The sequence below is a fragment of the Molossus molossus genome, unplaced genomic scaffold, assembly GCF_014108415.1.
Source record: "Molossus molossus isolate mMolMol1 unplaced genomic scaffold, mMolMol1.p scaffold_m16_p_14, whole genome shotgun sequence".
Lineage (NCBI taxonomy): Eukaryota > Metazoa > Chordata > Mammalia > Chiroptera > Molossidae > Molossus > Molossus molossus.
The window spans coordinates 44,014,447-44,040,261 of NW_023425349.1; the positions used below are offsets into that span (position 1 = coordinate 44,014,447).

Sequence of the window (25,815 nt, forward strand, 5' to 3'; positions counted from 1 at the left end):
CACTTCCACACCCATACTTCTGGACTTGGGCTTCTGCTATTTCCTGTATCTGGAGTATCCTTGCCCTTCATCACCTTATTCACCAGTTTCCAACAAATCTTTTAAGACTTGACTTAGGTATTCTTTAGATGACCTTTCTTGGTCCCACGGCTCTCTTCCTCCCCAGACCCTGGCTAAATCCCCTAAGTATTCTCTTCATAGAATGAAGACATCTGCTTGTGTGTTTTCACTTCTCACTCTATTGTTAAAGGGCCAAGACTACATCTTGTTTGTTTCATTCCTATAACACTCAATTCATGGTACATGAACCACATGGTATTGTGGTAGCTCTTCTGATAATAATCAGGCAGAATCTTCTAGGAGAAATTTGACAATCCAGCTTTTCTCTGATCTCACCTCTCAAGTCAGTCTGGTTGAACTAAGGACTTACTAAACACATTTTACCAAAGAGGCATAATTTAGTTGAGATGTGTGTTCAGTACTCTTATTTACTCTGTCTTTATAAATCCTCCTGGGCCCTGGCCAGCTTGGCTCAGCAGTTGAGCATTGGCCTACGGACCAGAGAGTAGCGGGTTCGGTTCCTGCTAGGGGCACATACCACAAAAAAAAAAGAAAAGAAAAAAGAAAAAAAAAAATCCTCCAGTTGGGGAAAGGGACAGGAATAGAGCCCCACTCTTTTGCACTTCTAGTGCTCACTGGCTTTTCTCTTCATGTCTCCCTGAAGCCTTTCCTCTCTTAGTAAGGAAACAGGATGACAAAGTGGCTAAGAGCATGAGTTCTGGTCCAAACCTCAGCTCTACAATTTATGTTGGCTGCATAATTTTGGGCAATGCACATAATCTGTCTCCTCGGTCACCTCACCTGTAGAGTGGGCACAATACCAGTTCATTACCATAGGGTTGCTGGTTAAGTACTTGATAAATGTATGCTACTCTGACATCTTGAATTAGGATACATCAATGGCTTTTGGCCATGCAATTTATAATACTTCCACATTTAATCAAATGGTAAACGGTTCCATTTATTCACTCCCATTCCTTTCTAGTCCGTTTACCCTGCTTTGTTAATTTTTTTCTCACTCCATAGAGTATTAGTTCCATAGGGCGGAGGCTTTGTTTTGTTCATTGCTAAAAGCAGTAATACCTAGAATAGTATCATATGTATCAGGCCCTCAGTAAATACTTATTGAATGAATGGTGCAAAGTATCAAAAGAAACTACACAACAAAGGTTTCATTATAATGAAAAGAATAGATAAATCTTTCTCTAATGGCTTCCGGTCCTACATTTAAAAACACCATATGCCATAATGAAAACATATAAAATTTATTAAATTTTTAAGGCAAAAACATAATTTCAAAAGATTTAGACCTATGTCAGGCGTGATAGAGTATGAATGCTTTCTTGAAATTCGAAATCAGATCCAAGAGTATCACTTTCAGAATGTTCTAATAGATTGAATTTACTTTTAGTTCTCTTGGATGAAACAGTCACTATTCGACTTTCCTTCTTGACAGAAATGTCTTTTTTCAAAGACTCACTTTTAACTGGTTCATTAATCAAAGAGCTACTCTGCTCTGTTCCTTTGCTTTTCCGGTTTACAGGCGAGTCAGAGAGGGAATGCAGGTCCTGTCCAGGTTGTTTCTTAGCAGAGTGTTTTCTGGTATATTCACCTGTTTTGATCATTTTTTCAGAAAAAGATCTGTTATTTCTAGACAACTCGTCTTCTTTTCTTTGACTTCCAGGTCCAGAAATCACGTCTGCTGAAGGCGAACATGTTCTAGCAATGAATTCTCCAAAAGACTCCTGGCGCCGCTCAGAAACTTCGACTCCCAAGTTGTCTTTGGAAGTTTCTAAGGCCTCCTGAGTAGAAACTGGGACATGCAAGGACTCCAGAGGCAAAGGAATTCTAGCATCACTTGTAATTTTCTGAAACTGGAAGGAAAGAAAAATATAAGACAAAAATTCAGTAATGAAAAAAGCCAACCATTAAGAAGTAGAGTCCTAAACTTCAATGTTATTCTATGATTTTATTATTTAAGATGACAGTCAATTAAAGATTTTAGATCCTTTTTAAAAATCTATTTGTATCTTGCCAAGTTATTCCCAACTTTACTTCGCTATATCCAAGGCTATGCCGACTACATTTTCAGACTTTTGTATCTGGGGTAATTACCCATTTCCCTTTCCCTCACTAGAAATAATAAAACTCTATTCCCTAAGAAAATCACTTTCTTTCTATCCTCCAGCCACATGTGAACAGCATCCAGTTTGTGATGAGATGATGTTCTCAAGCTGGCGGTCCCCACAACCAGCCCGAGACCAGCTGAGATGGGAGGTGGGGGCTCCAGTAAGGCCAGAGGAAGAGACAGGTTTCAACCTCCCATTCCCACAACTGGGTGATTCACTATAATATATTTCCTATTAGTTATAGCTGGATCACTTATTTTAAGTAATTATCTGTATCAGTACTTGTACCTTCATTAGTGTTCCTTCATTGTAAGCTGACTGCATACAAATAGAAACCTAGATGAAATATGAATAGAATAGACATTTACACAATTTAAAATCTGGAATATTTTCTCTAATGTTTAATTTCTTTCAAAAGAACTTCCAGTTTTCTTATATATAGCAATATGATAGCAGGAAATGGTATCGTATCTACCATTTACAAATTTACTAATTTCAGATTTAGAAAGAACCCTAAAGAGGCTTGTAGCTCCCATGCACATGAACTAAGACAGACGGTTATTATTTTCTCTGACTTGGTAGCTCCCTCTTTGCTAATCACTCTTAGAATCATTAAGATTTATTCTGTCCACTTACTTGGATATTTTGCATTTGTCCTAGGGCATTCTGCTTGGATTCTGGTTTTTCTTCTTCAAATGCCTTCTTTTCTTCTTTAGGTGGACTGGTAAGAGTAGAAGTCAGCTGGGGACGACCTAGTAAATGAAAATCTGACGGATCTATACCAGCCATTGTGGCAAGCTGCCCAAGCCTGGACAAGAGGAAGAAAAGGCAAGGGTTATTGCAGTCACATAAGAGCAACTTAGATTCTCCCATATCTGTAATTATGAAATACTTCTATAATCTTTTAACAGGCAGTATCCTATTCCATTATTAAGTCTCTGTCTTTCCAAATTCTCAGACCTCTCTGTATTCATGCTCTGTTACCACAGAGATCATCCAATCCTTCAAGCCTCTCCCTTGACAAAGTGTTAACTACCATTTGATTTTATTTCCTTACCCATTACCACTCCATTTGAAACACTGTCTCATTAGCAGCTTCACCATCTACCATGCATCTAGCCCTTGGTCTCTCACCTGTCCCAGGGTCATAGTTTTATTTATTTTTATTGAATGTATTGGGGTGACACTGGTTAACAAAATGATACAGGTTTCAGGTACACAATTCCACAACACATCATCTGTACAATGTATTGTGTTCACCACCCCAAGTCCAGTCTCCTTCCATCACCATCTTCCCACACTTCTTTACCACCTTTCTTTCCTACACTTTCCAAGAATGTGTGTTCTTTCCTTGCCGACACCCACCCATTCACCTACAAACATTATTACTCAGTTATTATCAACCTCTCATTCTCTTTCAGCAAAGCCAGTCCCAGCTGAGAACCACTGATCTATATCTGCCCTGCTGATTAGTTACAATTTTTACGTGTAGGACAAGAATAATTTTAATTCAAATTTATTTAACCAAAATAAATAAAAGGTAGGAAAATTCCTATGCCTTCTGGAATATTTGTAATTAAAACTGCCTTTAATTTAGTCTTTACCAAAAACTATACTTACTAATTATTCTATCTATAGGTTATTCTTTTATAATGGGCTCTCTTCTCTACCAAAGCAAGTTCACCATTTTGCATTTCTTTTAAAATATAATTCCTCCTAGCCCAGCTGGTGTGGCTCAGTGGACTGAGCGTCATCCCTGGACTGAGAGGTCCTGGTTCGCTTCCTGGTCAGGACACATGCATGGGTTGCAGGCTCGATGCCCAGTGGGGGATGTTTGTGAGGCAGCCGATGCATGTTTTTCCCACTCTCTCCCTTCTTCTCGCTCTAAAAAAAATCAATGAAACATATTAAATAAATAAAATGTAATTCTTTTTTTTAAAATCCTTACCCAAGGATACTTTTCCATTTTTGTTTAGATAGAGTGGGAGGGAGACAGAGAAACATTGACGTGAGAGGGACACATCAACTGGTTGCCTCCTGCACGATCCCAACCAGGGTTGGGGATGAACTGCAACCAAGGTACGTGCCCTTGACTGGAACTGAACCCTTGACTCATTGGTCCATGGGCAGACGCTCCAACCGCTGAGTCGAACTGGCTAGGGCTATAATTCCTCATTAAAAAAAATTAAGTACACTACCTATAATTACATACTAAATATAACCATGAAGTGATAAAAATTGCTTAAATTCCTCAACAAACTACATTATAGTTACAAAGAGATGACTGTCATGGAGAGAACTTAACTAACCCAGCATCTTTAAGGAGATCCAAGAAAGCATGGAACTTCTGAAAAGAATTCTCAATGCTGCCCAGAACACTTTCATCATCCAGAATCATGTTTGTCAATGACTGCGCGTGAAGGGCTTCAGACAGAGAGAAATTTATGTTTCTTAGCTGGGCATTTTCATGTTCAAGCTACAAAAGAAGATTAAAAATGTCTGGCATGATTTTTTCTTGCTGTCATCAGAAGAAAAGTTTTTAAGTAACAAAACCAAAATAAAACATTTAAAAATGCAATAATTTATAATTAATCTAATTCTCTACCAGTAAAAGACATAATTATCAAAACCCAGAGCCACCCAACTAAATTTCTTACATAACACTTGAGTAGTATATAAATAAAAGTTATTGTTTTATTAATGATCTTTCAAAAGACCACATTTCTAACCAGTTAAATTCACAATGGATCTTGATTCTCCATTAGAGAATTAGCTGCTTAAGGGTTCCCTTAAATTAGAAAATAAAACAGAGTCAAATTCAAATTTGAACAAGGAATAATACAATTCTGTTGACTGTTAAAGATTAATTTTAATGATAAAAAATGTGTAAATTTAAAAGTCCTAAGCCATACCCAATTTATTAATTGTATTATTACCAATATTTTCCTCAACTTCTTAAATATATTTACTTCCTTGCACAGCCATCTCCTCACCATCTGTTCATCTGAAACCACATATAAGCCCAATCCCAGTACTTCTCAAAAAGGCCATTTTGTTCATGATGCATCTTTTGCCTTAAATAAGCAGGTGCTCAACACTGATTGATTGCATAAGTGTCCTCCAATGCAACATATGCATTTTAAGAAAGTCATGCCTAAACTCAGCTTGTAATAATATATTTATATGGAACTTTTCATAGCTTATGCCCTGCTTTCATGCACATTAGCCTAATTGTAAATCTCATATTATATACATTTATTTCATTGTATTCTTAGCAGTTTTCTAATATCTATACTTATTTATTTGATTCACCTTCCTAACTCACTGTCAGTCAAGAGTCTTAACATGTCTTTTGTTACTGTATATATAGTATAAGCATAATAAGTATTTTCCTGAATCAAAACATCAAGATAAAAAAAATAAGCTAAAGTCATATGAAAGTACACACACATAAAACCCTAAAATTTTTAAAGACTGGAATACAGATCATATAACCACTAATTATAGGTAAATAATACAAAGGTTCATGTGGTACAACTAATTTGGAATATATTACAGTTTTAAAGTTTACAAGAGGTCAGTGTGTATGGCTTAAAATCTAATAAAAATAAAGCCAAAAAACTCCCTAAAGTAGAAGAAACCACTCCTTTACCTCACTAACTCGCTTGTCAGCCTTGAGCCTTATGACTCTTTCCTCCTTTAACTGCTGCAGGCATTCCTCCAGTTTTTCCTAGTGGAAAGGAATAAGTAAATATTATAAACTATTCACAATATGATATCCAAAAGTCTTTCCAGTTATAGATCTCACCAAGGATTTAGAGCCAGAGCCAGAAGTGAACTCAGATTTCAGAATTATAGTCTACTACTAGTAATAATCATGTCATAATAGTGAATTACCAAAATATACTAAATTAGGACATTAAAGATTTATTTAACTCTCACTCTTTAAAAAATAGATTTGTGGCAGCTCACCATAAAAGGCATGTATGTTTATAATATAGTAAATCAGAAATAAAAATTTAAGGTCAAGAAAGAAAACTGCTATTTTTTTTTATCCTCACCCGAGGACATTTTTTGTTCAGATAAAGTGGGAGGGAGAGAGAGGAAGAGAGAGAGGGAAACATCGATGTGAAAGGGACACATCGAGTGGCTGTCACCTGCACGACCCAACCAGGGCCAGGGACAAACTGCAACCGAGGTACATGCCCTTCGTGGGAACTGAACCCGGGTCTCTCTGGACCACAGGCCGATGCTCTAACCGCTGAGCCAAACCAGCCAGGGTGGAAACTGCTATTTTTATTGATGGGTACCTTTAATTAAGGAAGCCCTAGTAACACACTTAACATACTGAATTATGTAACTGCAGATTCAAATGCATTTTAAAAAAAGTAAACACCTTTAAAATGCTTTGCTATATGCCCAGCACTGTTGTAGGAGTTTCCTGGTTATTAAGTAATTTAATCATCAAAACCCCATGAGAAAAGAACAATTGTTAACTCCACATTACTTTATAGATGAGAAAACTAAGGCAGAGAAAAAAGTAGCATACCCAAGGACACATAATTAAGCAGTAAGCCACGTTTGAATTCAGGAAGTCAGGTGCCATTCCGGTTAACAGAAGTGGTGATCTTTCCATTCACCAAAGTCAAGAAAATAGAATGGACATTTGTAAACTCCCTTACTAATACTCCAAGAACTAAGACACTTACATCCTTGAAGTGGGGGCCACTACTTGTGGTACACAACACTCTAAGACAGCCCCTAAGATTCCTACCTGCTGAAGTGCACAAACCCCAGTTAATCAAACACTAACTTAGGTGCTGCAGTGAATGGATTTTGCAGGTGTAACTAAGGTTCCTCAAATCAATTAATCTTAAAATAGGGAGACGGAGAACCCTATCATGCTGGGCCTAAACTACTGACCCACAGAACTGTGAGCTAATAAATAGGTATTTTAAGTCACTAAGTTTGTAGTAATAGAAAATTAATATACTACTCAAACCACAGGTTCATTAACAAACAAAATGATTATTATTGTGTTAAGCCACTCTTTTGGGGTGGTTTCTTATGCAACAATAAACAGAATACCTATAGTTATTAAAATAGCATGGTATATTTATATATTTTAAAGGCTTTTGAACAATCACTTAAAACAAGGAATTTCAACTTGAAGTTTAATTTACCCATGGTGTGTATGTGTGTTGAGGGGAAGAACTCTATTATGTGCCTTCATTGAGGGAGGAAACTGGTACTGCCTTCTGGAGAGTAATTTCTAGTCCATACCAACAACTCAATGTCCAGATATTTATCCCAAGGAATTCATGAAAGATGTGGGCAAAGATTTATCTGCCAATATGAACATGATGTCATAGGGCTGTTTATAACTAAACCCTAGAATTAGGTTAAAAAATTCCAAATTGGAATTGGTATAAATAAAAATAGCACACCCATAATAGTCTATGAAGCCACTAAATGACAATGATAACCAGAAATATTCAAAATATATCTGTACGTTTTTCTTGGATGACTGTCCATAAGCTTAATCGGATTCTCTGATGTATATTTAGTGACATGACAAAATATTTTTGATACCCTTTTAAGACAAAAGAGTAGATTAGGTGTGTGTACAGGCAGAGGTTACTTTTATTTCCTTCAATAAGTTTTTCATTGTTTTAAAAATCTGCTCAATAGTCCAGCTGATGTGGCTCAGTGATTGTGCACTGACCCATGCACCAAGAGGTCACTGGTTCGATTCCCGGTCAGGGCATGTGCCCAGGTTGTGGGCCAAACCCATAGTGGGGGGCAAGCAGGAGGCGGGCAATTGATGTTCTCTCTCATTGATGTTTCTGTCTCTCTCTCTCTCTCTCTCTCTCCCTTTCTCTCTTTCTAAAAAACAAAATTTACTCAGATGTTACTCGATTAACATCTATTTTTATACATACAACAAATGTTTTAAAAATAAACAGTCTAATACCTTCAGGTTTTTAAATGTTTCATTACCAGTTAAAGTTAGCCAAGTTTTTAATGAGAAAAAAGAAAAAATGCAAATTTCCTGTTATTTACATGTTTTCAATATTTAAAACTGATTTCATAGAAATTCTAAAGAAAAAGCAAACCAACAAAAAAAAAACCACCTCATCACATGATAGAAGTCAGAATGGTGGCTACCTTTGGGGAGGGAGAATACACTGACTAGAGAAGTTGAGCAAGGGAGGCTTTAGAAATGCTGTATATATTTTTATCTTAATGGGAGTGATGAGTGTATACATCTATAAAAATTTACTAAGCTTATAATTATAATTTAAGAACTTTGCTATATATATGTTATACTTCAACATAAAAAAAAAAGATTAAAAAAAAAACAAAAAAAAAACATTCAACAAACCACACCACAGAGACAGCAGACAAAATACTCCATTCTTAACCAGTTCTAAAGAGCACATCTAAGTTCAATTACATGAAACAGTTTCTCCCTCTAGTGGAAGGAATTAGAACATAATGTTAATTTTTTTGATAAAATAGACCCTCCTCCTAATGTTATTCATGTTCTTTAAAAGAAAATATGGAACCAAAATATCAGAAAGTAATTTGCTAGATATTTTATTACTTAAATAAGATGAATGATAAGGTTCTGGAGTAATTTTCTTCCTATCATCTGCTCTCCTTCCTCCTGGCTATTCATTGGCTAGCTGAAAATTTTCTGGGACAAAGCTCCCATCATACTATATATCAAATTTTATGTTCAAGTTTTTTCCATTTAACCCTGACTCAATCATTTTTCATATAACCAGGGGATCCATAACCTTGATTTTTTTTAAGTGGGACACAAAATATTACATTGAGAGGGTTGGTCCATATTAATCATTCTTTCATGGTTAAACACTTAAATTCTTTACAATTTTTCAATATTATAAGACAAAATAATTGTCTTTATGCATGAAGGTTGTTTTCATATTTAGCATAATTTTAATAAAATAAATCAATAAAAATGAGTTTGAGTCAAAGCAAGTGAACATTTTTAAGGGTCTGAGGTACCTATCTCCAAATTGCTTTCCAACTGATTTCTAAGATTTTATACTGCTAATGGCAATGTATCACTTGGTATATAACCTCTACTATAACTGTTGGCTCATTTCTTCACATAAAGTGCAAGGTATTTGAAGAAATAGAGTGTATTTTAAGCATCTGTCCCCAGTGCCTGTTTCCAGCACAAGGCAGACAATCAACAAACAACTGCTGAATAAGGAAAAGCCTTGCCAATACAAGTTTGTGTGTGTGAAAGACAACTGTATTAACTGAATAGGTAAAAACTTGCCATCTTCCTTAAATGTGCATTTCTTTACTTATAATTAGTAAATTTCTTTTAGATCACATTTTAAAAAATTCAGATTCTCTGAGGCAAAATCCTTATCCTTAGCTATACAACCTTGAACAAGTTCAATAACTAGGCTCAATTTAATCATCTAGAAAATGGAGATAAGTTCTCACATCATGGAGTTCTTATGAGAATTACATGAGATGGTACACATGTAAAACTTAGAAGAGTGCTCGGAACATAGAATATGTTCAATTGACGCTAAATGATGAACATGTAAATGCAAACAGTAGCAAAGCACTTAAAACAGAGTACAGTTGACCCTTGAACAACCTGGGCTTGAACTGTGTGGGTCCACCTAACGTGAATTTTTAAAACTGACATGCACAGTTCAAACTCCAGTTGTTCAAGGGTTAATTGGTGGTTGGGAATCCATGTAACATTGCGGAGGGTCAACCTAAGTTATCCTGGAATATTCAACTGTGCAAGTAGTAGGCATCCCACCCCTCACATTGTTCAAAGATCAACTGTAGTCTCATTCCGTTCACACATTCAGCTCTCTAGAGGCAACCATTTCTTTTTTTTTTTTTAATTTAATTTAATTTATTTTTAAATTAATTAATGTATTTATTTTTGTTACAGATGTTTCTCCTTTTTCCCCCATTGACACCCTCCTCCCCCTCTCCCTCCCTACCCTGTCCCCAGCTTTGTTGTCCTTGTCCATTAGTCATGCATACATGCATATAAGTGAAGCAACCATTTCTTTAAGCAGCTGTTTTTGTTGTTTATCCTCACCAAGGATATTTTTTTCCATTGATTTTTAGAAAGTGGAAAGGAGAGAGAGAGAAAGGGAGGGAGGGAAAGAGAGGGAAAAAACCATCAATGTGAGAAAGACACAGTGACTGGTTGCCTCTTGCATATGCCCTGACCAGGGCCAGGATCCAGCCACATGCCTTTGATTGGGAATCGCCAAACCTGCGACCCTTTAGGACCTCTCAGTCCATGGGATGACGCTCAATCCACTGAGCCACTTTGTGCTGGTGCCTCATGCATCTTGAATCAGCTATTCCCTAAGTTGCAGTTTTTAACCTTCATGGTGGTCCCTTATGTCTATAACTGCTTTTCTAAAGATAATCTTCTAGTCATCTGGTGAAGGAAACGAACACGACACATCTAAAATGACAATGCCTGGGGATAGATGCTCTGGGTCTTGTGTTTACTCTGCAACTCTGATAAAGCCATTCAAGTGCTAAGATTTGTACGTGCTTATTTACAAGATGAAAGGGGTAATTTCACATAACAGATTCCTCCTGCTCTAACATTTCATAACTTTCTCAGCACTTATCTTAAAATTTCTCTGTATTATCATTAGTTTTAACTTAAAAAATAAAAATCTGGCTCTCTTTTTTGAAAATCAAATAGTAATTTCCATAGTCCTAATAGGATAAATAGTTCTTAATCTGCCAAGTTTTATACTAAAATAATTCATACTAAATAATTTTTAAAAATTAAACATGGAGTTTGTAGCACAAAAAGACAATGTCTGTCCAAATTACTTTAGCCTTATTTACTACAAATTATCAACTATGCATTAAAGTTAAAATAAAATACAGTATATTTGCAGAGCAAAAATGTGTCATAAAAATCAATTTTTCTTTTCTATCTCTACAAACAGAAGTGTGAATGACATTAGATGTCAGGTTCATTAGGCAATATAATGAAGATTTTTTATTTTAGGAAAGGGGAATATCAACTTCAAAACTTCTGTTTCAACTTTACTTTCCAAGAAATTAAGTTATATTTTCCTCTTAGAGACTTCAGCTAGAATGGTCAATTTCCTCATATGCAAAATAAGAGTAATGGATCAACTGACTACATTCACTCAGAACTCAATTTCTTGGAGTTTATCTTATGATCATTCAGATTCTCCCTAAATCTAATACATTCTATTGCTCTAAGGAAAGGAAGACACATTACTGATGGCACATTTTGATTTTGATTTCTTAGAGTTCCAATGTCCATCTTTCACCCTGGCCTAAGCTAACGAACCGCTCAGGAGACACGACACGGACGGGGCGGGGGGGGGAACGGACGCCTCACACAGCTGTCCTACTCTCCTCTGTATCCTGCAAGTGCTAACTTTGTACCTGTAATGCTTCTTGTTTTAAACTGGTTTTCTCCGGTTCTTCTTGAACACTTTCTGAATCATCAACCTCTTCAATTTCGGAGGAGGAAGGACTCTCTACTGTCACAGTCACAGGAAAATCTAATTGCTTGAAGAAAGAAGACAAGTTAAGATAAAAGATAAACCAGCTACCAAATACTAAAGAAAATTTAACAACAGTGATCTGAGTTACATTATTTACAAATGTCTTTCGTTGCTCCTTAGTATAAAACAAGCAATGATATAAAATGACAGAAACTTATTTTTGCTGTTACTGTACAGTTCGGATTAATATTTGGAATTGCTCATATTATTTTATTAAGTCTCTTTCACATAAGCCACAGAAGGGCCAGGGTAAAGACTTTTTCTCAGATCAACTTTTTTTTTAAATTCTCATTCGAGGACGTTTTTGCATTTATCTTCAGATAGGGTGGGAGGGAGAAAGGGAGGAAGAAAGAGACAAAAACATCAATGTGAGAGAGACACATTGATTGGTTGCCACCCACACGACCCCAACCGGGGTGGGGGACAAACTGCAACCGAGGTACGTGCCCTTAGTGGGAACCGAGCCCAGGGACTCTCTGGTCCGCGGGCCGATGCTCTAACTGCTGAGCCAAACTGGCCAGGGTTCTCAGATCAACTTTATACTGCAGATGAGAAATTTATTCTCCATCATCAGACACAGAGTCTGGAAGAATATGTCATTTTTAGGAAGAAAATCCATCAGGAGAGGAATAATTAGAAAACCAAACACTAGAATTTAAAAAAATATATCATATACCAATACACAACAAAAAGTGACCCATCAAAAAACTCAGCTTCTCTTCATCCTTAGGCCAAAACTTGTGTAACACTAATACATCGCTCCTGTCAAGTTTCATTGCTATCGGAATGTTGTTCAATACGAGATTTCCAAAATTTAAAAAATGGACCTGGTCCAACCTCATAAAAAGTCTACAGATCAAAAAGAAGTGTGCTGAGTGTACATAACCGCACAGAGGACAAGTCACTAAGATATCACTTCAACCACAAGCCGCGAACCCTGCAGTGTAGGAAAATCCCAATGGTAGAACAAGGCGGGCACTCTACTGGGCATGCAGGGGCAGTACTGGCACCCAGGAGTGCTATCTTTTACAGAGCAACTACACAGTCTACCAGCATAACTGGGAAGGAGAACCTGATACTCTGAGGATGTGTTTGCTCTGAGACCATGAGGCAGCATGACAGGAAATGTGTGTGGTCTTGCTGAGAGAGAAGTGTACTGAGAGAGCAGAGGCTTTGATTTGTTGCTTTCTTTTGGCTTTAGGATTTGGAACTTATACAGCCCCCGACAACCTGTCTTGCGCACATAAGAAAATTCTTGAGTTTGACAGCTCCATATACTGGCTCAGTAATGGCAGTCACATTCATTTCACTGGGTAACAGCTGATTTGTGGACTAAAGAAATGGCTTCCTTGTTTGCAGATGAAACTGCAAGGCTCCCAGTGTGTGCCACATCCACAAAGCGGCACGGAGAGAGTGGCCCGACAAGTTTTAAATGGATTTACTGCAGGGAAGGAAATGTTTCTTGCAAGGCTCTGTTCAGTTTAAAAAGCAAAGAGGGCCCGGCCAGTGTGGTTCAGTGGATTGAGCGTCATCTCATGGACTGAGAGGTCCAAGTTCGATTCCTGATCAGCGCACATGCCTGGGGGTTGTGGGCTCAATCCCCAGTAGGGGGCGTGCTGGAGGCAGTCAATCGATGTTTCTCTTTCAAAAACCAATAAAAACATATTTAAAAAAAGGCTAAGAGATCCATGCACCTTTCCCATTTCAACTCCCTGTATATTATAAATATGATAGCTACATACCTGCAATTGATTATATACATCACGAGTTTTGATCAATGGAAAACCTCTAAAGAGATAGCAACAAATTAAATTTTAATGTAAATACATCACCAGTTAATCCCAGTTAATAAAACTCATCAGGATTATGTACAATATCCATACAGAATTTTGTATAAAAATAAGTAAGCTCAAAATTAGGACCCGGAAGGCTCTGCTATGGTGAAAATTGAACAGAATTTAGCAGAATTTATTGAACTGCTGAGCGGTACCTTCAGTTTCTATGTTGAGGATGGTTGAGATTTCTAGTCTAACTTCTTTAACTGGTGACATTAATGGTGCTCTAATTTATAACTCCTAAAACCAGGATGCATTTGAGATTAGTTAAGTGTCTCAAGAAGAAGACATGAAACCATTAAGTTATAACACTAATGAGAAAAGACTGGGGCCTCAGCACTGTCATTTACACAGTAATAATTCACATCATCGGTTGTCCAATAGAGACTACAATGTGCAAATGACCATCATACACGATTAATTAAAGGTGAGCAATTTAATAAATATTTTACATAGTACCTACTTCAAGTTCTATTTAAAATCAATTGTGTTTTCTTAAGCAATTGTCAATCCCTAATTTCTTGAATACAGTTGTCCCTCGCCACTTTGCGCCTCGACTTTTGCGGCTTCACTCTTGTCGCGTTTTTTTCAAATACTACATTATACTATATTTGAAAAAACCTTGACAGAATGAAGCCGCGAAAGTCGAAGCATGAAGTGGCGAAGGATGACTATATATTAATAAGGAATCCTACTCTGCAGAAATTCATGACTATATATTAATAAGGAATCCTACTTTGCAGAAATTCATGACTATATATTAATAAGGAATCCTACTTTGCAGAAATTCATTTATCGCGGTAGAGTCTGGAACTCATTAACAGCGATAAACGAGGGCCGACTGTACTATCAAGTAAGTCATTTGAAAATTATAGCAATCTAATTCACTGGCAAGCCTAAAATCACAGTTGTCAACAATTTTAAAAGACTTTTACACTTTCATGACAAAGATTACTATAAATAGCTATCCCCTGGGCAAACAATCAACTAAAACTGATTAAATCCAGTGTGATTCACTAAAACGAGTTATGCCAGTTGACGGAGTTAGTTTAAGTCCAATCCATACTTCTTAGGCACTGTGCACTGAACTATTTCCGATACTTAAAATGTCTCTCCTCCCATTTCTACATTTCCAAATCCCTACTTCTGTACTGCAGGGTTTGCACAATCAGAGATAATTTTAGTCTCCTCTAGACTCCCACCAGGTCACATATGTTGTGACCCTCAAGAAATAACTTTAAATTCCCAATAATTACTTTTAGTTTCTCTTCCTTAAAGGTGCACTAGGCAGAAACCATTGTGAGTTATCTTTATCCTCTATAGAAACACCCAGAGACCTCCCACATAACAAAAGCTCCAAAAAAAAGGATCCTGAATGACTCAAGATAGGGAATAACAATACTCTACCTGTTCCTTTTTGCACGTTCTGCAGTACGCCATGGCAAGAAACCAGACACACCAGGCGGTAGAGGTTCAGGAGCATAATATTCTTTACCAAGGGAGTGTTTACTTCCATTATTTACAGGTTTCTTTGTAGCCAATCCTATGTTTGAGAACGCATTAAAGGAAAGACTCAAGATGTATTAAAGGCCTATAGAGGAATATCACATATGTACACTTCTAAAAGAATACAAACAGGCACTTAAAAACAATGCCAAGGCCATCATAAAAATGTTTTTACATAGGCCAGCAATGTTTAAAAATATAAGCTCTCTTTGGTAACAAGTTAATATTTTAACTGAAATACATGAAATTGAAGAATATGCAAAAATAAATAAAAATATGTCCCAAGGAATGAAAAATTATACATTTTTATGTACCATGCAGAAACATTCAGTTTATTGAATCTCAGAATGTCTTTGGCATTTCTGAATCTCTAGAGAACAGATAAATCCATGACTCCTGCCAAATAGAGCAAATAGACCAAAATTTCAACTTAGATTAATTTTTCTATGTAAAAATGATCCAAGTTACAAGACTGAAAGTTGCTGGGTGGTAGGTAATCCATTTTACTCTCTTACGAGTCTTCTGACCTTCATTGCTCATTTGGTTCCAAGTAGAAAACACAAGAGAAATAAAACTCACTGGTAAAAAAGCAAAATGTGGAGACTTATCCTACATTTTAATACTAAAGAGTCAAGTATCTTTATATGAAATATTTGGTAGCAAAAACTAGCCTGTATGCCAATACTTTATTTAGAACAAACCATGTATGAAAATTCACATTTAAATATTTTCACTAATGTTACTGAAAACAACATAGGTTTGTTAAAATAGTTATATTTACCCTTCAAACTATTTTACTGTAGAAGATCTACTTAAGCAACATTAGGATGTAAAATAAAGTGTATGTGGTAATACAGGACAAATATTTCATGTAGTGTAGCTTACTGATAATTACACGATCCTGTGTAATTTCTCTAGATAAATTTACATTATCTCTTAAAAAATATAGGACCTTAGTTCATCTTATGCTGTTATGTTTTTATTTAATTATCCTCTAACAAAGAATGCTTGTATGTATGTGGTTTGTATGTGTATACCTTTTTCTTTAATTTCACAAACAAATGCAAATATGTTTGATTAAAACCAAAAGAGTTTATACTTATCTTCTTAGGCGATTAAAAAAAAAATCCTAATAAAAGCTCTTATTTTCTTTCTGCACATATCATTACAATATGAATGCAACCAATAATTTAATGCTTAACCTCACCTAGGGCTAACTATATAGCCAGGCATTGATTCAGCTTACCTCTGTGTATCCAAATAACTGAGGTAAAAAAAAAAGCCCAAGAAATAAAATTACTCTTAAAATAGCTCAGTGAGCTCAAAAACTTGTCACATTTCCACTTTCCTTAATCATGCTAAGAAACAAAAAAATGTAATTGTTTTATTCTCATTCCATGGTGCCCTATTATACCACCAGATACTAAATTAGAGAATTCCTAGTATTTTATAATATATAAATGTTTTATATATGTATTTCTACTTCTAATATTATATCAAAACACCAACTTACTTTTAAGAATCTTCGCATGACATAAACTTTTAATAATAATATATCATTAGTGTTATATCACAAATCTCAACTTCTTTGTATATATTTTTTGAATACTAAAATATCACTGGAAATAAAAATTGGTAAGCAAATCATAAGATTTCTTTTGATTTAATAAACACTCTTAAGAACTACTATTTAATACATTATTGACCAAACAAGCTAATGGAGAATCAAAACCATATATGTTGTAATAATAATAATAATAATAATAATAATAAAGTACTCATGAAGACTTAAAAAAAATTACTCAATATTTAGATTATTTCCAATTTTTCACCAATTTAAAGAGTTTACAAATCAACTCAATGAAACCTTGTGAATGCATTAAAAAGTGTAACTAGAAATCATAAAATTTTAATATAAAGTGAAAAAAGAACAGCCAATTATATTTAAGCAATGTGAAATTAATGATATTAATGGTGGTTTCTATTTTTATTTCCCTTGTTAAAACTTAGTATTTTATAAAAGCTAAGCAAATTCTTCAAACACATTAAAAAAAAAAGTAGTCAAATACACTAACATAAAATTGACCATCTTAAACATTTTTAAGTGTACAGTTCAGTGGTATTAAAACAACAATTTAAAAAAATTTCAAGTAGCACCCGATACTACAAGGCCACAATAACAGCATGTTGTAGCATAAAAATAGACATATAGATCAATAAAACAGAATAGAGAGACCAGAAATAAACCCACGCCTATATAGTCAATTAACATTTGACAAAGGAGACAAGAACATACAATGGGGTAAAGATAGTCTATTCAATAAATGCTATTTGAAAAATTGGATAGATACACGCAAAAACAAAACAAAACAAAAACCAAAACCCCAAAACTAGACCACCTTCTTACATCACATACAAGAATAAACTCAAAATGGATTAAATTTAAATGTAAGACTAGAAACCAAAAAACTCCTAGAAGAAAACATAGGCAATAAAATCCCAGACATTTCTCTTAGTAATATTTTTTCTAATACATCTCCCTGGGCAAGGGAAACAAAAGAAAAATAAATGGGACTACATCAAATTCATATTCACCAATGATATATCTCATAAAAAAAGTTAATATTCAAAATCTATAAAGAACTCTTACAACTCAACACCAGGAAGAAAATCCAATTAAAAAACGGACAAAGGACCTGAATAGACATTTTTCCAAAGAGGAATAATACAGATGGCCAACAGACATATGAGAAGATGCTCAATGTTACTAATCATCAGAGAAATGCAAATTCAAACAACAATGAGCTATCTCATATCTGTCAGAATGGCTATCATCAATAAATCAACAAGTGTTGGTGAGGATGTGGAGAGAAGGGAATCCTTGTGCACTGTTAGTGGGAATGCAGCCACTATGGAAAACAATATGGAGGTTTAATTTGGGGGGCCAAATTAAAAATGAAACTGCCTTATGACCCAGTGATTCCACTTCTGGGTATATATATATAAAGAAACCCAAACCACTAATTTGAAAGAATATATGCACACCTATGTTCATTGTAGAGTTATTTACAATAGCTACACTATGAAAGCAACCTAAGTGCCCATTAACAGCTATGGTACATATATATAATAGAATATTACTCAGCCATAAAAAAGAATGAAATTTTACCATTTGTGGCAGCATGGATGGACCTAGAGGTCCATTATGTTAAGTGAGATAAGTCAGTCAGAGAAAGACAAATGCCATATGCTTTCACTTATATGTGGAATCTAAAGAACAATATAAACAAACAAACAAAAAAAATAGAAACAGACTCACAGACACAGAGAATAGACTGATGGTTGCCAGAGAAGAGGGAAGTTGGGGTGAAAAAGGTGAAGGGATTAAGAAGTACAGATTGGTAATTACAAAGTAGTCATGGAGATGTAAAGTACAGCGTAAGGAATACAGTCAAAATTACTGTAATAACTATTAACTATGTATGATGCCAGGTAGAAATCATATACTTTATCAAGTACATGAGTGTCTAACCACTATGCTGTACACCTGAAACTACTACAAAATAATACTGAATGTAAACTATAATAAAAAAAACTATTTTAGTTTAAAAAAAAATAAAAAAGTAAACCAGTAGACATGTCAACTGAAACTCTTTTACATGAACATACCATTGTCTAGATCTAATCACTATTTCCTTCACATTCTCAAAGTAGAGGAGGGGTATATAATATAAACAAAAGAATCAATAAACATTTCACTCTAAAAAAATGTTTTTAAGGTAGCATCCAAATAAAAGATTATTTGTTGGTAACTTTTTTGTGATCTTCACCTGTCCGGTATACATCTAAAAATCACCACAAACCTTTTCCTAGGAAATTGGCAGATTATAAACATTAAAAATTTATTTTACTTTCTTTTTATTAGACCTTATGGTTTTGCTGTTTCAAGATGTAAATTTACTCTTAAGAAAGGGTCAGGTTCATATTAGATTTGGTTTAACTAATTCCACTCTGCCATTCACTCTTCTCACACACAAAGGCTATTTCTAACTAAGGATACTTGTTCTAGAAGTAAAAATTAGGGTCTCTTAAAAAACAAAAAAAAAATCAGAACTACATCATATCAAATTTATATGTTCAGGAGAATGTGAAATTTATACCATTGATAAAGGGTTTTTTAAAATTATGTTTGGCCACAAAATTATAGGCTTAATTTAAAAATCCATGGTTAAGTATTATTTAGAAAATTAAATATGTATTATAGCAAAAATTTTAAAGATGTTTTTCTACACTGTTCTAACTATGGTTTGTAAACTTGTTTGCAGCATTCTTTTATAAGAATTATATATACTCTAAGTTTTTTCTTTTTAATCACTGGAGGAAACAAAGTGTTACCCCACTCAACAACTTTAGATGGGACTTTCCAAGGAAAAAGGGAATAAAAAGTAAATATGGAACTTGGAAGGAATTTTGTTTCTTCTTTTTTTATCCTCACCCGAGGACATTTTTCCATTTTTTGTTCAGACAGAGTGGGAAGGAGAAAGGGGAAGACAGAGAGAGAGAGAGAGAAAGTGAAAAAGAGAGAGAGAGAGAGAAACATTGACGTGAAAGGGACACATCGAGTGGCTGCCACCTGCACGACCAACCAGGGCCGGGGACAAACTGCAACCGAGGTACGCGCCCTTAGCATGAACCAAACCGGGGTCTCTCTGGACCGCAGGCCGATGCTCTAACCACTGAGCAAAACCGGCCAGGGCGGAATTTTGTTTCTTATAGCACAAAAAGATAATTATTTATTTTTAAAAACTCACCACTCAAAAACACCAATGCTAAAATTACCATCAAAGTGCACCCCAAATTTCAACTGCAAAGTATCAGAAATAATCATCAACCAGGAAATAAATTCAAAATAATAAACTTTTTATGAAGCACAAACAAGAAAATTGGTTAATTAAAAAAAAAAAAAGAAAAATATTAGCACCTCATTCTTAAATTATTTATTTCTACATTCCACAAATTCTCATAATCTGCTTCAGAACAATCAGTCATCCTTATATGCATGTAGTTAATACTGTTTGTTACCATGAATATCACACAATGAGAAGAGACTTCAATTTTAGCATACCGGAACACAAAAATGGTATAAGTTTTAGTAGCATTTAAAAGCCAAGATAGAAAGGGTTACCAATTCTGATAGTAGCTTTTCCTTTTCGACCACTTCCCAGAATTATAGTTCTCTTTTTCTGTTTAACTGTTTTAAATGGTTCCTTCACTGATGGAGAAGTTATCCACTGATACTAGAAGAGGAATAATAAATACTCCATCTCAGAGAAAGGTAATTTATGAGGGTTTGATCTTAATTGGAAATTAAGTTTTTTAAAGTTAATAAAAGGTTTGCAGTTTGTATTTCTGGGACCCCAGATTAAAGATTCATACAGCATTTTCACAAAGAGAAAAGCCATTTCATTTGACTACAAACTTAATTTAAGATAGCAGAAACTACCTTTAGAATTTTATTTTATTGGAAAATGAAGAAAAACAATCAATCAAAGAGAAATTCTTCCTAGAGAAGTAAAACACTGTACCTCTGACTTGGCACTCCTTCCATTCTGGAGAACTTTTTTGATAACTGCTTTCATCACAGAATGATCTGAAGTGAAATCAATTGAAATTATAGTAATTGTTTCCCAATGAGTAGCTATTTCCATTTTAAAACAAAATCCAACCAATTATTGCTTTTCCCATAAAATTAAAAATGATATCCTCATAATGTAATTGTATACCTATCCCCATTTTTGCATATTCCAATTTCTTCCCCCAAAACCTAAATGAAAGGATGCCAATCTCACATTACGCAACCCCCATCCTCCACGGCTACTATTTTGGCAGCAGCAAAGATCAAGTCTAAACACTGTGGATACCTTTGGATAGAAAGCAAAGAGGCTGGGCACTGTCCAGACACTTAGATACCTACAGGGCAACTAAATATCAAACCAAAGTCCTGATATTCCTTCAAATCTGTTCCTCTCCTCAGTAGGTAGTATCATCCAGTTGTACACAATGATCTAGGACTTGTTTCTTTTTTTATCCTCACCCGAGGACATTTTTCCATTTTTTTGTACAGAGTGGGAGGAAGAGAGAGAGAGAGAATCATCAACGTGAAAGGGACACATCAAGTGGCTGCCACCCGCATGACAAACCAGGACTGGGGACAAACTGCAACCGAGGTACATGCCCTTAGCGGGAACCGAACCCGGGTCTCTCTGGACCGCAGGCCGACGCTCTAACCACTGAGCAAACCGGCCAGGGCTAGGACTTGTTTCTTTATTACTATTTCCTTCATGCCCTATACCTAATCTATCTACAACTCTTGTTAGCTAAACCCACAAAACACAACCTGAATTCAACCACTTTTCCACCCTAAGGTAAGCCATAACCATCTCTTACTTGGACCACTGTGACAGTCTTCTAAGTGGTACTCCTGCTTGCTTCTGTATGCCCCCACAAGTCTAGTCTCCACACCAGGGTCATCTTATTGAAACACCTTCCAGATGATGCCTTTTTCTAGCTCACAACTCTTTGCTTATTTAGAACAAGTCATGTCCTTACTCTGGTCTTCAAGACCTTACAAGATCAGGTGCCTGGCTAGCTCCCTGACCTCAAAGCACACACGTTCTCCCTCATTCAGTGCTCTGGCCATGTTGGTCTTCTTGTTTTTCCTTAAATACCCATCCACGCTACCACCTACAGGCCCGTGTATTCACTGCTCTTCTGTCATGAAATGTGCTTCTCCAGATCTTCCATAGTTTACCCGTCTCTTCATTCAGGTCTCCTCCACTCAAACGTCACTTTTCCAATAAAGCTGTCCCCTGACAAATCTATCTAATACAGTCAGTCCTATGTGCCCCTCAGTCTCCTTACCTTAAGGTATCTTCGTACTTTTTACTATATAAAATTACAGTGCTTATCTGTTTTCTCATTTATATCTGAACTCTTCCACTAAAATATTAAGTTCCATGAGGGTAAAATTTTATACTAGAAAAATGTAAGATTAAAAAAGTAAACACATTAGGTTTTAAAAACTGTCAATGTATGAATAAATTGTTATTTGTTAACCAATAAAACAATGTGGAGACATACCAACAAGTGGATTTTTTCTTATATCCAGAATGACGAGAGTTCTATTATTTTCAAGGGCCTTTAGTAAAGTTTTTGCTCCTTCATTGGTGAGGCCACACTGTTGCAGGTCAAGTGCTATTGATGAAAGACAAAAAGTGACTTGACAATTTTGTACAGATTTAACACACAGACAACTCTCACCTATTCATGTGTGGAAAATTCCTGCACAAGAGCAGTCATGGCAGGTTTTTAATATTAGGCGCTGAAAAAAAAAATTAAAAGCTTATGCATACATAATACAAAATCCAATAAAAAGCTCTTCTTGGATATGCCATGAATATCCTGCCTTTAGTACCAATAAATCTCCTAGCATATTTTAGAGTTGAAGAATAACTATATAATCTATGAGTGAAAAACATCACAAAAGAATCTCAGTTCATAATTAGCAAAGATGATAGTGGCAGTGTAAACCTCTTAGGCAAAAACTGAGTGGGCTCAGCAATTTCATTGCATTCTTTTGATTATGATCTTGAGCTCCAATTTACTCTTGAAACTAGTTAAAAGGGGAAAATAGAAAAAATGTAGTAATTGTTAGATTTAGAACCAAAATGACAAAGAAAAGACGTCTAAGAGGATGCAAATAATGAAAAATCCAAAGAATGTGTGAATATATGATAAAATATATGTTAAATATGCTAAAACCCTGTCATGAAAGAATGATAGTTAAGAACTCTGGGTAAAAGGTCAGACAAAGAACAGAACAAATGATCATGAATACTAATAGTTCTGAGGTTACACAACCTACTCATGTAAACCAAAGGGGATCATCATAAACCACCAGCATAAAAAGTATACTTTTCGATTCCCGGTCAGAGCACATGCCTGCTTTGCTGCTCAATTTCTGGCAGAGGGCATGAAGGAGGCGGCTGATGGATGTTTCACTCTCACATCAATGTTTCTCTCTCACTCCCTCTCTCTCTAAAATTGGTTAATTTAAAAAAAATCTTTTTTAAAAAGTCAGATATATGGATTTAAGAGAATATGATATAACACAAACTCTTACCACGGAAGAATGGACACAGGATATAATTATCCAACTAGCCAAACTGATAAAAGCAGCCAGTAAATCAAATGAATAAAATTAAAATGTGATTGTTTTCCTATCTGATTAGGCCAAGACCATATAGCAAAAGCCTTTAAAATGTATATACTTTTTTGATTCAGAAAAGTTCTTTTTCTAAGAATTTAACCATAAACAATAACCAGTGAAAAACTGGAACTAGCTTATATATCTAACAAGAATGAATAAGCTCAGTGTACTATGGCATATTCATATAATGGAACTCTGAACAGCCACTAAAAATAACGTGGTAGATTTAAATTTACTGACTTGTTAAAATGTCCAAACTCTACTAAATGAAAAAGTTATAACATCTGAAATAATCCCACTTGCATTAAAAAAAAAAAGAATGGTAGTACTCATTTTTGTAGTTTTACAGTTTTTAAGAGTAACACAAGCCAGTGTTCGTGAGGGTGCATGCCTCACATACACTTTACAGCATTTCTGGCCGGCAATTTGGTAACATATATCTAAAGTCTTAATGTTTCACTTAGTCGTTCCACTTTTAGTAATGTATTCTACCAAAGTAATCCCGTATTCTACCAAAGTAATCCCGATGGACACAGAGATATATATACAAAGTGCTCACTACACACCGTCTGACAGGAAAAAGCACAAACTATCTAAATCCAATTGCAAAGAACTGATTCAACTACTGCACATCACTATAATGGAGTACTATGTAATATGTCATTAAGTGAAAAAAGCAAGGATATGAATAGTAAGTACACTCGGGTTCCATTTTTATAATCTCTAAGTGTACAAATGTATTTATAAAAAATAGACTGAAAGTAATATAACAAAATGAACAGTGATTATGTCTTGGTATTATTAAAATTATAGGTACTCTTTTATGATTTGTCTGTATTTTCTATAAATAATATATGCAACTCTTAAGAAAAGTTTAAAAGCACAATAAGGCTTTAGGAAAAAGTGAGGCTTTAAAAAATATGACACTGATATTATGCCAAAAGCTAAGCATTTTTTAATACTAAAAAATTCAATATGTTCAATTTTAGAATTTACCTCTAAGCCATAAATCTTCAGTAAGAGACTCTGCAAAAGCACTTGCGCCGATGTCACCAATGAGCGTGTTGCAGTTCAAAGTGATGCGCCTCAAGCCAGCCATACAGTCAAGATCAGGTCTCCTATAACGGAGACTCTCAGCCCAGGTTTCTTCATGTCTTCTCATTGTCTGATACTTGAAAAGTTTAACAAGATAAAATTAAGTCACTTGAATAAGGGAACAGGATATGCATACTGAATATGGCTTATCATGTTTGAGATTTACACATACACACCAAGTATATACACCAGGAGAGTCAATTGGAGAGATCATTCAATTGTGGTTTAGGAGTCCAGTGACCCAGACTCTAGTTGCCAGTGATTAGACTTCAGCCACTGGATGATATACTGACAGTCTAATTATATTCCATGAATTTTATTTTCTTTATCTGCCAAGTCAGGGAATTGATTCTATATTCTAGTATTGCTGAGGCTCTAAGTTCTATCTTCTGTATTTCAGTGGTTTCCAAACGCTTGACTGGGCATCCCACATTTAAAAAACATGTATCTTAATTATAAATAAATTATACATATAAAATTATGTGCACATATTGTATGTACATTATATACATAAAATATTATACATTATACACAATATATATTATAATTTTAAGATGATACAAAAATAAATATAGAGGTTCCAATATTTTCTTCCCTTAACCCAATAGATCTGACATACAACTTAGGGTATGCACACAGACTACAGAGGTCTGGAATATGCAAAGCCGGTCTGACATGCCTTACAAAATGAATGGTTTGATTTTTAAACCACAGGTATTGTCTGAAAGGCACATTCAGTTCTCTATATTCATAAAATAAATTTAGGCAACAGGGAAAACTGACTTTAAAAGAGAAAATCTTATTATTTCCTCAAACAACAAGAAAGTTCCTATGACACCATAAAAGGAAAATCATTAGTGCAGTTTTTCTATTAACAATAATTTATTAAAGCAACAGTGAAAATAACAGAATGAAATAATGTAGCGCTTATTATGTGCCAGGCACTATTTTATACAAAATTAGTTCATTTAATCCACATAATAAGGCTCAGAGGTTAAGTAATTTGTCCATGGTCAAGAGCTATGAAATGGGAGGGCTGGAATCTGAACCTAGGCCATTTGATTTTAGAATCCTCACTCTTGACTGTTTTCTATAGTAGGGGTCAATGGACTTGCTCTACAGGCCCAAAGGTAAATTTTTTAGTTTTATGAGTCATACAGTTTCTGTTGCAACTACTGTACTCAACTCAACTGGGTCTAGGGTAAAAGTAGCCATAGTTACGATTTTAACAAATGGGTGAGACTGTTCCAAAAAAAAAAGTCTTTATTTACAAAAACAGGTGATCGGCTGAATTTGGCTCACCAGCCATAGTCTACCTATCCCTGTACCACCAAACT

General features: G+C 35.2%; 1 protein-coding gene across 2 annotated transcripts in view; it reads right to left on the minus strand.

The window, feature by feature from the left end:
• Positions 1–1,301: 1,301 nt before the first annotated feature.
• CEP78 (centrosomal protein 78) overlaps positions 1,302–25,815 on the minus strand; it is a 30,093-nt gene continuing 5,579 nt past the window's right edge. Inside the window, exons 5-16 of one of the 2 annotated variants that reach the window (XM_036260889.1) lie at positions 24,380–24,554; positions 22,255–22,368; positions 20,700–20,764; positions 20,300–20,411; positions 15,016–15,151; positions 13,516–13,561; positions 11,652–11,777; positions 5,842–5,919; positions 4,499–4,665; positions 2,826–2,997; positions 2,478–2,525; positions 1,302–1,934 (exon numbers count right to left, since the gene is read on the minus strand). In XM_036260889.1, the coding sequence (XP_036116782.1) occupies positions 1,371–1,934; positions 2,478–2,525; positions 2,826–2,997; positions 4,499–4,665; positions 5,842–5,919; positions 11,652–11,777; positions 13,516–13,561; positions 15,016–15,151; positions 20,300–20,411; positions 20,700–20,764; positions 22,255–22,368; positions 24,380–24,554 (1,803 nt within the window). In that variant the 3' untranslated portion in view covers positions 1,302–1,370. The remainder of the gene's footprint in view (positions 1,935–2,477; positions 2,526–2,825; positions 2,998–4,498; positions 4,666–5,841; positions 5,920–11,651; positions 11,778–13,515; positions 13,562–15,015; positions 15,152–20,299; positions 20,412–20,699; positions 20,765–22,254; positions 22,369–24,379; positions 24,555–25,815) is intronic. The other variant, XM_036260890.1, reaches the window with a different exon arrangement.